The 13,406-nt window shown below is 56.8% G+C and overlaps 1 protein-coding gene across 2 annotated transcripts in view; it reads left to right on the top strand.

The window, feature by feature from the left end:
* BICD2 (BICD cargo adaptor 2) overlaps positions 1 to 9,978 on the top strand; it is a 45,800-nt gene extending 35,822 nt beyond the window's left edge. Inside the window, exons 3-8 of one of the 2 annotated variants that reach the window (XM_003995307.6) lie at positions 1,577 to 1,729; positions 2,650 to 3,084; positions 3,584 to 4,591; positions 4,716 to 4,867; positions 5,965 to 6,175; positions 7,868 to 9,978. In XM_003995307.6, the coding sequence (XP_003995356.3) occupies positions 1,577 to 1,729; positions 2,650 to 3,084; positions 3,584 to 4,591; positions 4,716 to 4,867; positions 5,965 to 6,175; positions 7,868 to 7,873 (1,965 nt within the window). In that variant the 3' untranslated portion in view covers positions 7,874 to 9,978. Of the gene's footprint in view, positions 1 to 1,576; positions 1,730 to 2,649; positions 3,085 to 3,583; positions 4,592 to 4,715; positions 4,868 to 5,964; positions 6,872 to 7,867 lie in introns of those variants that run through there. The other variant, XM_045042755.1, reaches the window with a different exon arrangement.
* The last annotated feature ends 3,428 nt before the right edge of the window (positions 9,979 to 13,406 follow it).

The following is a 13,406-nucleotide window of genomic DNA, read 5'->3' as shown; positions in this document are numbered from 1 at the left end:
TAATTGGATGAGGCCCACGGCACGATGGAGGGTGCTCTGCTAAGTCACATGTCACTCTCACCCGTGCAGTCAGCATGGTGGCAGCTAGACTGACATTGGGCCCGATGCTGCACCAAGTTGGCTCTGACACTGACCGTGGCGGGAAGCGGCCCGCACTGAGGACCGAGCACGGTGTCGTTAGGCGTTTCCAGCTGCCCCTCCGGATAAATGGGAGTAACTGTGTTTCGTCTTGTCGTCACTCCTCCTGTGTTATTTTACTTGTTTTTTCCTGTTTAACAGGAGTTTTGCTTTCTGGGTGGGCCTTGATTTTCCTCCAGTCTGTAACTTGGTGTCTGTTTCTTCTGGTGTCAGCTTTTGGCCACCTCCTTGGGTCACTTTGCTGGAGACTCTGGTAGTGACATTGTCAGGAGTGCTTGTGTAGAACAACTCCCTCCTCCTGTTGCTCTCATGTTTTTCTTCCTGGTCCTATTTCATTTTCCCAGTGCAGCATTATTGTACTGGTTTTCCCTGCACGGAATCTTGGAATCTTGTCTGCAAAGCATGGATGTGATCACGAGAAGGCCTAGCACCAGTGGAGAGGCCGTGTGTCAGGGGAGAGGGCAGAAGAAGGGGGTCTGGGAGGCGACGGCGTTCCACCTGAGGACCCTGGTGGGCTGGCCTGGCCTGGGGGCACCAGATGCCGCCGCCCCCCCCCCCCCCCCCTGAGCGAGCGTGGAAACAGGGCGGGTGGGAGACAGTTTGTTGTAGGGTCGGCCCTACCCCGAGGGGGTGGGATGGAGCTGCCTCCAGCGGGCAGGGGGCTGCTGAACTTCCTGTAACACCCAGGAGGCCGGAATGTCGGAAGGACTGAAGTCGAGGGGCCCAGCGCCTGGTGGTGGCAGGTTGGGAAATCCTGAGTCTCGGTCGCGCAGTGCGCACAGGTCTGTGTCGACCACTTTCTCCGCGTGATACCTGCACCCTCAAGGATGTGTGACATAATCCACATCCCTGACGGCTCACCCGCTCAATGTGCACACAGATTCATGCACCGTCACAGATCCATCCCTGAATTTTCCATCACTCCAGAGGGAAGCCCCTCCAGGTACTCCCTACCCCTCCCACCCCACTTCCTGCCTTCTCTCTCTCTCTGTGGATTAGCCTGCTCTGCTCATGTCCCGTGTGTGGGATCACACAGTGGGAACACCACCTCGTGGTGGTTCAGGGTTCACCGCAGCCCGTGTTATAGCTGAATGACATCCCCTTATGTGATTGGACCACATATTGTTTATTTGCTCATCGGTTGGTGAGCTTTTGGGATGTTTCCATATTTGGTTGCTGTGAATAATGCTGCCTGAACACTTGGGCACAAGTTTTTGTGTGGACCTGTTTTTGTTTCTCTGGGATCAGGGTGCCGAGGAGGCATCGCTGGGCCAGGTGTGCTGAGCTGTTTAAGTAGCTGCAGCCTGTGAGGGAAGGAACTGCTTTTAGCCATTTTACAGATGAGGACACCAGGGGTCAGATCAGGCTGAGACCCATTACTGTGCACCCCAGGGCACACTGCCCGTGGTCGGCTGCCCACACCACTTCTTCTCGGCAGATCAACCAGAACGTGGAGACCCAGCGTGGCCGGCTGCGGGATGATATCAAGGAGTACAAGTTCCGAGAGGCCCGTCTGCTGCAGGACTACTCGGAGCTGGAGGAGGAGAACATCAGCCTGCAGAAGCAGGTGTCCGTGCTCAGGCAGAACCAGGCAAGTGTCCGTGCTCCCAGGGTGCTGCCCTGCCTCCTTCCCCACAGCCGAGCCCAGGGCTGCACAGCACACTGCCGGGGATGGAGGTGCAGCCAGGGCCCGGCCTCTCCTAGACCAGAGAACTCAGCTCTGCCTGTAGGGCTGGTTGCCCCCGAGACGCAGGGCGCCTGTACCTGTGACCTGAGATACAATTAGGAGTGATGGTCATAGCACACATGTAGGTATGTGTTTTATATTTCTTAAAATATTTAATGTTAATTAAGTAGCCGTGTAGAATTTATTTACCTTTGATTTTTTTTTTTTTCAACGTTTATTTATTTTTGGGACAGAGAGAGACAGAGCACGAACGGGGGAGGGGCAGAGAGAGAGGGAGACACAGAATCGGAAACAGGCTCCAGGCTCTGAGCCATCAGCCCAGAGCCCGACGCGGGGCTCGAACTCACGGACCGCGAGATCATGACCTGGCTGAAGTCGGGCGCTCAACCGGCTGCGCCACCCAGGCGCCCCTACCTTTGATTTTTTATTTTGAGAGAGAATCTTACGCAGGCTCCGGGCTTGGCGCAGAGCCAGTGTGGGGCTTGATCCCCACAACCTGGGGATCATGACCTGAGCTGAAGTCAGGAGTCAGATGCCCAACCTACTGAGCTGCCCAGGCACCCCCAGTTTTATAAGATTTAAAGCCAGGGTATACCTGGTAGCATTTTAAGTAACTGGACACATTTGCGGCAGGGATGTGTGTATTCTGATTTCCGTAGTGTCTCCGGCCGAGTGAGCAGCGCACTTTGCACGTGCACAAGTGTCCCGGGTGTGGGCTGATGTTCCTGTGCACCTCGTGCCCAGACCACCTCCCTCCCCAGCACCCCATCCCCTGCCGCGGAGCCCCCGTCGCTCAGGCACAGGACAGTGCTGCTCTTTTCCAGGTGGAGTTCGAGGGCCTCAAGCACGAGATCAAGCGTCTGGAGGAGGAGACCGAGTACCTCAACAGCCAGCTGGAGGACGCCATCAGGCTCAAGGAGATCTCGGAGCGGCAGCTGGAGGAGGCGCTGGAGACGCTGAAGACAGAGCGCGAGCAGAAGCTCAGTCTGCGCAAGGAGCTGTCCCACTACATGAGCATCAACGACTCCCTCTACACCAGCCACCTGCACGTCTCCCTGGACGGCCTCAAGCTTGGCGACGACGCTGAGGCTCTGGCCAACGGCTTCGAGCACGGCGGCCTGGCCAAGCTGCCGCTCGACAACAGAACCTCCACGCCCTCCAAGGACGGTCTCGCCCCGCCCTCCCCCAGCCTGGTGTCCGACCTCCTCAGCGAGCTCAACATCTCCGAGATCCAGAAGCTGAAGCAGCAGCTGGTGCAGGTGCGGGTGCGGCCCTCAGGGTCCTCGGGGCTGCTCGGGTCCCTGGGGCCACGCGTGCCGTCCCCACCTCCAGTCCTGCCCACCTCCAGTCCTGCCCCCCGTCCTCTCATTTGTGTTTCCTGTAAAGTCTGTGTTGTTGCCGCAAGTGGGTCTGCGGTGCTGCGGGGGAGGTGCTGGAGCAGTAGGCCCCTGGTCACCGGTTTTCCTTGCACCAGTTTTCCTTGTGCCCCCCGTGGGCTCCCGCACTGTGTCCTGTGGATGAGTCACCTCAGGGTTTCCTGCTCTTCACGGAACAGAATCCCCCCACCCCCGCACCCCACCTGTCCCCTTGTCCTCGCATCTCCATGGAGGGGCCCCCCAGCCTCTGGGCAGCCTCTGTGGACGTGACACGCCCAAGGCACGTGTTAACAGACCTGCAGGGTGACAGTGGTGGCGCGGGCGGGGTCCTGCGAGTGTGTGGCCCCGGCAGGCTGGTGACGGGCCTCCTGTGCTTTTGCAGCTGGAGCGGGAGAAGATGGGCCTACTGACGACACTGCAGGACACACAGAAGCAGCTGGAGCAGGCGCGGGGCGCCCTGTCGGAGCAACACGAGGAGGTGAGCCGCCTCACGGAGAACCTCAGTGCCCTGCGGCGCCTGCAGGCCGGCAAGGAGCGGCGGACGGCCCTGGACAGCGAGAAGGAGCGGGACAGCCATGAGGATGGTGACTACTACGAGGTGGACATCAACGGCCCTGAGATCCTGGCTTGCAAGTACCGCGTGGCCCTGGCAGAGGCCACTGAGCTCCGAGAGCAGCTGAAAGCCCTGCGCAGCGCACACGAGGCCGGCGAGGCCCGGCACGCGGAGGAGAAGGGCCAGCATGAGGCCGAGAGCCAGGCGCTCACCGAGAAGGTCTCCCTGCTGGAGAAGGCCGGCCGCCAGGACCGCGAGCTGCTGGCCCGGCTGCAGGCGGAGCTGAAGAAGGTGAGTGATGTTGCGGGTGAGACGCAGGGCAGCCTGAGCGTGGCCCAGGACGAGCTGGTGACCTTCAGCGAGGAGCTGGCCAACCTCTACCACCACGTGTGCATGTGCAACAACGAGACACCCACCCGCGTCGTGCTGGACTACTACCGAGAGGGCGCGGCTGGCGCCGGCCACGGCAGCCCTGAGGCCCGCGAGCGCCGCTCGCCTGTCCTGCCCAAAGGACCGCCGGCCGCGGAGGCTGGGGCCGGGGACAGCAGCCCTTCGCCCAGCCCTTCCCTGCCCTCGCCCCTGAGTGACCCACGCCGGGAGCCCATGAACATCTACAACCTGATCGCCATCATCCGCGACCAGATCAGGCACCTGCAGGCAGCCGTGGACCGCACCACGGAGCTGTCGCGGCAGCGCCTGGCCTCCCAGGAGCTGGGCCCTGCCTCGGATAAGGACCGGGAGGCACTCATGGAGGAGATCCTCAAGTTGAAGTCTCTGCTGAGCACCAAGCGGGAGCAGATCACCACGCTGCGCACGGTCCTCAAGGCCAACAAGCAGGTGCGGGGCCAGTGGGCAGGGCGGGCGGGGCTCCTCCCTCCTGGGGCCCCCAGCGTGACTCCCTGAGGCAGGCGGACCCCTGCCCGTGTTCCTCAACTGTGTGCCCTTTGTGTGTGATCCGCAGACGGCCGAGGTGGCCCTGGCCAACCTGAAGAGCAAGTACGAGAATGAGAAGGCCATGGTGACCGAGACCATGATGAAGCTGCGTAACGAGCTGAAGGCCCTCAAGGAGGACGCGGCCACCTTCTCCTCACTGCGGGCCATGTTTGCCACCAGGTAACGCCCGCTGCTCCCGTGGCTGCAGGGCCAGCGTTGTCCTTGGTTTACATGCAAGACGAGGAGGCCAAGAGGCCAGGTCCCAGTGGGCGGGCTGGAGGCGCGAGGTGTGAAGGGGGCACGGGCTCACAGACAAGGAGTTAGCCCCCTGACTCCCTGAAAAGTGTGTGGATTCATAGGGACGGTTCCCTGCAAGGCGGGGGGCAGGGTCCCGGGGTGCCCCATCTGACCTGCCGGTCGGGGATTGGGCTGGGGAGGGCAGCCAGCTGTGGACGCCTGTGCCCAGATGCCTCCGCCTGGGAGTCATTGCTGGGGGCTTCTTGGGGGCCTGGGTTCGGGGGTTTCCACCAGCCAGGGGGCACAATGCCATCTGCTGGCTGGTGTTGGGCAGACACCCAGGGCAGGGCCTTCTTGAGGCTGGGGAGGCTGAGGCTGTGGGTTAGATGGGGTTAGAAACTGGATCAGGGCTCCTGCTCCTCCGTGTAGGAGAAGAGGGGCAAAGACCAGGAGAGAAGACTCTAGGCTTCGCTAGGGGCTCCCTCTCCTCCTGGGTGGAGCTTGGGAAAGACCTCACCGCCAGTTTCTCTGCACGTGGGTGTCTGGAAACCCCACTTCTGCAACCTGTTTTGTTTAAGAACTTGGCTGAATTCTCCAATGCAGCCGAGGTCACAAACTCACTCCCTGGAGCGGGAGGACCATGGCGGATGGGGGTGAGGGGCAGGTGTGCCCAGCGCTGCCTCCCTCAGGGACAGACCTGGAGTGGGTGTTTCTCTCTCCCAGCTCCATGAGGAGAGGGGCACATGTCCCAGTGAAGCACAGGACGCGCAGGGATGCGTCCATACGTGCCTCTCGCAGACTCTGGTTGCCATTAGGTGGTTTACTAAGCACCTACTGTGTGCATGCACTGATCCGGGAACGTGCCAAGTCCCGCCCGTGAGGGCTGGATGCCCTGGCCACCTCCCTTAGAGAAAACCAGCTTGGGAGGCCTTCCCAGAGAAAGCGGAATCGCTGAGGGCACAGTCTGTTCCTGCCCGCCCGCCCCGCCAGGCCCTCCGTGCAGGTCCGCAGCCACGCTCTTGCCTCTGGCGCCCCCACAGGTGTGACGAATACATCACGCAGCTGGATGAGATGCAGCGGCAGCTGGCAGCCGCCGAGGACGAGAAGAAGACGCTCAACTCTCTGCTGCGCATGGCCATCCAGCAGAAGCTGGCGCTGACCCAGCGGCTGGAGCTGCTCGAGCTGGACCACGAGCAGACCCGGCGGGGCCGCGCCAAGGCCGCCTCCAAGGCCAAGCCGGGCACCCCGAGCGTAAGTCACACCTGCGCCTGCGCCAGCGACAGGGCCGAGGGTGCCGGGCTCGCCACCCAGGTGCTCTGCGGCGAGAAGTATAACATTTACTGCGATTAGGGCCACGGGGCCGCAGCTGCCGCTACCCTGCCGCACGCCACCCGTCCGCTTCTCCTCCACTAACCCAGCAGCAGCGGGACTGCGGTGCTAGGCTGGTCTTAACCGTGACTAATGCGCAGAGGGAAGGATTTGGCCGAGGCGGCGTGCTCTTCCACCTGGACCCTGTGAGCTTGGTGTCTGTTCTCACCCCTCGGGACCGCCCTTCATAGCAGCTACTCTCTCGGTGGCGGGAGGGGGGTGTCCTTGCAAAAACGTGGCTTCCCAGGGCCTGTGCGCCGTCGGCTCCTGCAGGGGGAGGGGGACAGAGCCGGAGTTGAAACTTGCATGTTCCCCGCACGTGTCTAATGCGCGGCGACGCCGGGACCGGCAGCAGTTCGAGGTTCTGGCCCGAGTGCGAGGCACGGCCTCAGCCGATGCGCGTGGCTTGGCACAGTTTACAGAGACAATTCCTTCGTAGTTTGTGCGGCATCTCACTGCACGTCGTATTTGGGTCACGAGAACAGAATTCCCTCCCGCAGCCCCGCGTCCTGCAGCCCCGCGTCCTCCAGCCCAGGCGCCTGTGGGCGGGGCCCCCCCCCCCCCCCCCCCCCCCCCCCCCCCCGCTCGTGCTCACGTGGCTCAGACCCGCCCGCCACACCTGACACCAGGGCTCAGCAGGCTCAGCCTCTCTGAGATCTGCACGCCTGTCTGGTGGCCTGTGAGGTGACACATCGGCAGGTCCCAGGCCTGGGGTTTATCTTTTTTTTCCAAGAGAAAAACTTCTTAAGTGCCTGGCCAGACTCTGTCCTCACAGGGAGCCCGTCCTTTTATACTTAGGGGTTCCCCAGCCTCCGGGGTGGGTTTTCCACTCTCTGCTCGCAATCAGATCCCAATCACAGGGCTCTAAAATGAGGGGCTCCCACGTCTGTAGCCAGAGCCCAGCCCCGTGTGGGAAGGGCACCCCGCCTGGACCCAGGCCCGTTTGGGACCCCGCAGCGGGTGCGTGGCCTGCCCCAGCCGTGCGGCCGCGGAGGTAGTGGCAGGTGAGCAGCTGCAGGGCTCTCTGCTCCCGGTGTTTGGCATCATGCCACGCGAGTTCCCACATTTGGGAGCAGGACTTCTCAGTATTTACCCCTGTCGCCCAGTGGGGGCTGCGTGACGCGAGGCTGCAGCAGTCTTCTCCCCGAAGGGCTTCTTGCCTCGTCTCTCCATGGCCCCGGGGAGCATCTGCGCTGCCCTCACACGGCTCCCGCCCCTCCCCCCATCCCCAGCAGACTCCAGGTGCTGCGTGGACCACCTTGGGTTTGGCCAACGGCCGGAGCAGGAAGACAGGGGTCGGGCCGCTCTGCTGACGGGATGTTGGGTCTCGAGGCCCCCTCCCGCCCGAGGAGGGGTCTTCCAGGGGCCTGGCTGCCCGCTGGCCCCGCACGTCGCTTCTTCCCTCCGCCGAGCCTGGCACGCAGCTTCTTGTCCGTACAAGGCACGGCCCCCCTAACCCACGCAGGTCTTCTCCGCGTCTGCTGCCGACTAACGCACCACGTCCTCGCCCGGCCAGAGCTTCGGTGGTCGGGCCGGTGCCGGTTCTAACGCTGTCTTGTTTTCTCCCGTTTTCAGCTGTAGAGTAGCTGCCGGGAGGACTCGGCCGCGGCCCTGTCACACTGCAGCCCCTCCCCCTCCCGCGGGCCCACGCAGAGGAAGGAAGGGCAGCCTAAAAGTCCACTTAGAAACCTGTTTGGATATGCCACTGCAGTTCTTTCCAAGTTAGCATTCCCTGAGTGTTTAATGGCAGAGGACATAAAGCTTTAATGTTGAGAATGCCGCCAGCTGCTTGCCTGTACGGTGCTGAAGAACCTGCTCGGACAGCGGCCATCAGGCTCGCTTAGAACCCGCTAGAAACGCTCAACACCGGGGTCTCCCTGTTACAGATGCCCTTTTATATCCCATCAACCTGTGCACTTTTGATATTTTGATATTATTATATTTGCTTCCTTAATCCCTCCCATAGAGACGGTCTCAGATGCCGTGGTCTGTCTCGTGGTCCTGTAGCGCTCCGTCTTAGCTCCCGCCGTGTTGATCTGGTGTCAGCACGTGGCACGGACGTGTTTCCCCAGCGTGTAGCTCTAGACTGTTTAGGTGAAGGCCTCGACCCGGCAAGGAGCTCGGCCAGTCGTAGCCACGCTGTGGTTCAGCAGCCTTTTAGGTTATGCGGCATTATGGTTCATGTTTGAAATTACAGATTTTAAATGCCATGTTCATTAAGAAATCCAGGGTATTCCAATTCTGGGGTTTTTCATATTGTATTATTATTATTCTTAGGAATAGTTCAATGTAACAAGAAGAAAACTTGACCTTTGCTCTGGTTAAACAGTAATAGGCACTTGAAAACAAAAAGATAAATTATTGAATGAGTAGTATTACCTACAAATTCCAGAATCTTCTGGGTTTTAGGACATTGTGAAGCATGACTGATTAACAGAATTTTATACAACTGTACCAGTGAAATTCCAAATTGGAATTGTTTTGTTACTCTGGGTGTTGTGCCAGATTGTGGCACACTTAGAAAATCCTACAGCCGTCGGTTTCTAGGGTGTTCTGTCTCAACGCCTTTTTGTTAGTAATCATTGCCAGTAGTGCCTTCATCAGTTAAGGGAGGTGTCCCAGCGCAGTTCGTGCTCTAAAATGGACAGTGGGGAGCTAGTTGGGAATGTTGAAGGCCGGTGTGGACCAGTAGGTGTGAACGGGTGCGCACCTTCATACCTGAACCTGGGCATCTTCATCGAGGGAAAGAAAACAGCGATTGTGCAAAATTCTGTTAGTCAGTGATTCTTTACTGTGCAGATCCTTGCAAATTCAGGGGCTGAGAAAAGGAAAGTGAACACACACCTCGAGTGTGCTTTGGGAACCAAATGGACTTGAGGGACAAGCTAAGCCAGCGGTGTGGACGACACGCCATGTTTGTGAAGAGCGGGCGGCAGGGGCGCCGGCTGTCGGCCTCGTGCAGGGGTGAGGGCTAGCCGTAGTATTCTTTGCAAATGTGAGGAAGAGACGTTCTGTATTCTCTTGCTTGGTGTAACTAATCGCTGTTAATTTCAGGAAACAGAACTCGGTGAAGCCCCTCAGCAGTCCAGGGCTGTGTCCCGTCGGGTTTGCTGGGTGAGGCTGTGCATACGGTAAAATTGGTACTCACAGAAGAAGAAAGTGTCCTCTCTTCTCCAAAATAAAGGACAAATTATAATAATATATAAGTAGCAAGGGTCAAAGAATTCTGTTTCCTGGAATAAGCATTTCTTCTTCCTAGTTGTAGGGACCCCTATTTTTACCTTCTATTACAGTGTCGGTCCATAAGAAATAATGTTACATTTACAATAACTTCACCTGTATGGGGTATTTATTTGCAATGATGTCTGAGTACTGTATTTTTTCTGTGCATTACCTTAGTGTCAGAATGTTGTCTTTATTTTAAGATCATATGCATGTTCTCCTGCCAAGGAACCTTTACACAGACCCAAACAAACAAACAAACAAACAAACAAACAAACAAACAAAAATGCATTCTAATTCTGAGAAAGTGAGGCAGAGCCTGGAAAAGGAGTAGGAAGGAACGGTCAGTCTCGACTTGGGACACGGGCGTCTGGTGCAAATGTCTGCAAAGCCAGTGCACATAGGAACATGGGCCTGGTAAGGGTCACGTGGTAGGACCAATAAATAAAGAATAATAAAAAGCACAAGACTTGTTCCGTGTGGCTGCTCTGCCCCCTCCTTCAGATGAATGCGGGTCCAGCAATGCATGGTAATTCCAGGGCCTGAAATGAGACCAGCCGGTCAGTAACCCTAGCGGTAGGAACTGGAGGCAGCCTGGGACCTGTTTCAGGAGGCGTGGGGAGGCGGGGAGGCGCGGGGTGCCCCTGGCAGTGAGCAACTGTCATGACTACCCAGCGGCATGGCAGGGAGAGCACGTGGCCGTCGTGCCGTCCTCCCCAAGAGGCAGAGGTTTGGATCGTGTGGGGTCCTTCTGCCCTGACTCTTGCTCCGTGAACTTAGGGATGAGTAGATGCAATGAGAGTGACCTGTTTGTCAGCGCAAAGCCACGTGCACCTGCAGGAATGTCTGAGGCGTGCTGGGCCCGTCCTGGTGTGAGCAGAGGGGCAAATCCTGGCTGAGGGGGCGGGAAGCCCTGGGCACGCTCTGGCGCTGTCCTTCTGACAGCCTCAGTCGGACCCAAGGAGCTGCCCAGACCTCAGGGCAGCTGTCTGAGGCCAGGGTCTCCCTCCCCCTGGGGTCTCCCCTGGCCCTGTGGCTGCTGCAAGGCCGCTTCCTCTCATGATCCGTGGCTGGCATGAGTAGCGGCTGCCTGAACCCGTGTCCAACTTGAAACCTCTTTCAAAAGAGCCCTGTTTTTCTGAGTCGGTAGCTAGAAGAAATCCACCTCCCCTGCTGGCTCATGCCGCCCCACCAGGCTCCGGGCGGGAGCAGGGGGGAAAGACAGCCCCCGACAGACCTGGAGGCGGGCATGTGCTGGCAGTGGGCTGGGCAGGGCAGGTGTCACCCAGCCCTTGGCTGCTACCATGTGCGAGGCCTGCTGTGGCCCTGGCCCAGTCCTGTCCGCTGGGGTATTTGACTCACAGGCACAGATGCTGAGGCTTTCTCCCCCCACCCCCCACCGCTCCCCCTATGTGCTCTGGATTCTTTCAGGGGTGGAGTGGCAGCCTCCTGAGGGGGAGTGGGGGGTCAGTTGGCCCTGAAAGGCCTCCCGCTCAGCCTTCCCTTCCAAGGGGGAATGTCCCTTATTCCCACCACCTTGTCTGTTTCCCTGCAGTGGTTTTTACCCCAACATCTGGCAGGTTACCAGAGCTGGAAACGACAGTGCCAGCTTAAAGACAGACCTTTGGCTGAATTGCCCCCCTTCAGTGGCTCACTTACCCTGACTGACTTCTCTCTGAGCCTCAGTTTCCCCACTGTGGGATAAGGATGATAGTTCTTGGCTCAGAGGTTGTTGTGAAATTTCATCAAGCCCTAGGTAACTCGCATACAGAGGTGCCCAGCAGATGATGTGGTAAACGGTTCTTGCCGACATTGTCATTATCACCAAGGTCTGGGATGCCAGGCCGTGGGGCTGGTCCTTTGTCCGGTAGGAGTGTGAGTTTAAGTCAGCTTTTAACTAAAGTGTAATTTGCATTTAGGAAAGTGTATTCATCCTAACGTACACTCCGGGTGTGCACACAGTGAACACAGATGTGTAACCAGCAACTACAGAGTTCCCTGGCTACCCTCCCCGCCAGGGCTGCCTTTTGAAGCAGACAATAATGGGGGTACTGCTGTCTGCCAGCATGGGAGCCTGCTGGGACAACAGAGGTACCTGCACTCTGCTGTCACCTGGCATGGGATCTCGGCAGGGATGGGCTGCCATCAGATTTTCCTGAGAACGTGCTCACCTTTCAGCCGTGTCCAAACGGCGGAGCTGGAAGGGCTCTGTGTTACCATTTTGGCAAACTTCTCGTGGCCAAGCGCGCTGGCTCTTGTGAGTTCACCTCATTCATCCCTGAGCCTGCTTTTGTAAACCCAGGTCCCTAAGGTGGGGACCATGCACATGGAGCTTCTCCTAAGCAGGACAAGGCAGTGCTGCAGTACCTCACCCCACAGAAAAGGTCTGCGTGGATACCGTGACCACACCTTGTCCTGGGCCTCCTGGGAGGAGAGAGCAATAGAATCTCTCTCTCTGTCTCTCTCTGTCTCTCTCTGTGTCTTGCGTGCACGCGCGGGCACACACACACACACACACACACACACACACACACACACACATTCCTTTTGTTCATCTCACTCTCAAGTAGGGAATTAAGATTTGTTTTATTTACCCAAAAGTGTTAAGGATAGCACACCACATAGGAGACCGCACACAAGTGTCCGCTGACTGGAGTTCTGCACACTGCACGCCTACACCCACCACCCTCACGAGAAGTGGATGAGGGCAGTCCTGCAGGGCGTTCGTGCACTCTGCTCCCGCTCTTCCTCCCAGGGTAACCCCGACTCGTACAGGCTGCTTGTGTGTATTTCTGTACTTTACAAAACGGAAGCATACACTAGACAGCCAGAGCTGGGATAAATTTACTTACCGAACCGCATTGATTTCCCACACCGTGATTGAGCTGTGCGTTCATAAGTGACTTGCTTTAGATTCAAAGGTATATGTATCAGTTGAATGTAAAAGAATGGAAAAAAATACTCCATAAAAACAGCCACGAGAGAACAGGCATGGCTGTTCTAGTATCAGACAGAATAGACTTTAAGACAAAAATTGTTATGAGGGACAGTGAAGGAAGGACATATAATGATAAAAGAGTTAATTCACCAAGAAGATAGAACAATTAAATGTGCACCAAACGAAAGAGCCCCAAAATAGACCAAGTAAAAGCTGCCAGAACTGAAGGGAGAAAGAGTTCAATAAGAACTGGAGACTTTAATACCTCACTTTCAAGAGTAGAACAAGACAGCATCCAAAAGGAAGTAGAATAATACCAGGTCCAGAAGCCAGCTAGACCTAACACATCCAAGGCAGACGCCAAACAACAACAGGATACACGTTCTTAGGAAGTATACATGACATGGAACATTCTCCAGGCAGGATAAGCCGTCTGTTAAGCCACAAAACAATAAATTAAAGATTGAAATCGTGCAAACCATATTGTCCCATGATAATAGAATAAAATTGGGAATAATAATGAAATGTGGGAAATTCACAAATATGTGTAAGTGAAACTACTCTTAATCACTGTGTCAAGGAGGATATCAAGAAATAAGGAAGGTCTCAAATCAATAACCTCTCACCTTAAGAAAGCAGAAGAAAAGAACAAACAGCCCAAAGCAACCAGAGGAAAGGAGGTGGTAAATATTAGAGTGGAGATAATAAAATAGGCAATAGGAGGAAATGGAGAAAATCACCAAAAATCAAAAGTTGTTTCTTTGAAAAGATCAGCAAAATGACAGGCCTTTAGACCGTGAATAAAGACTCTACTAAAAATTAGAAATGAAAATGGAGAAATTACTTCTGATTTTACAGAAATATAAAAGATTACAAGAAAGTACTGTGAACAGTTATGCACCAAGGAATGAGATCACCTAAACCCAAATGTAGCAGAGAAAAGGAAATAGTAAA

The sequence above is a fragment of the Felis catus genome, chromosome D4 (assembly GCF_018350175.1).
Source record: "Felis catus isolate Fca126 chromosome D4, F.catus_Fca126_mat1.0, whole genome shotgun sequence".
NCBI classification, from domain to species: Eukaryota; Metazoa; Chordata; class Mammalia; order Carnivora; family Felidae; genus Felis; species Felis catus.
Note: the sequence above shows the minus strand (reverse complement) of the source record. Positions and strands in the feature narration are given on the sequence as shown.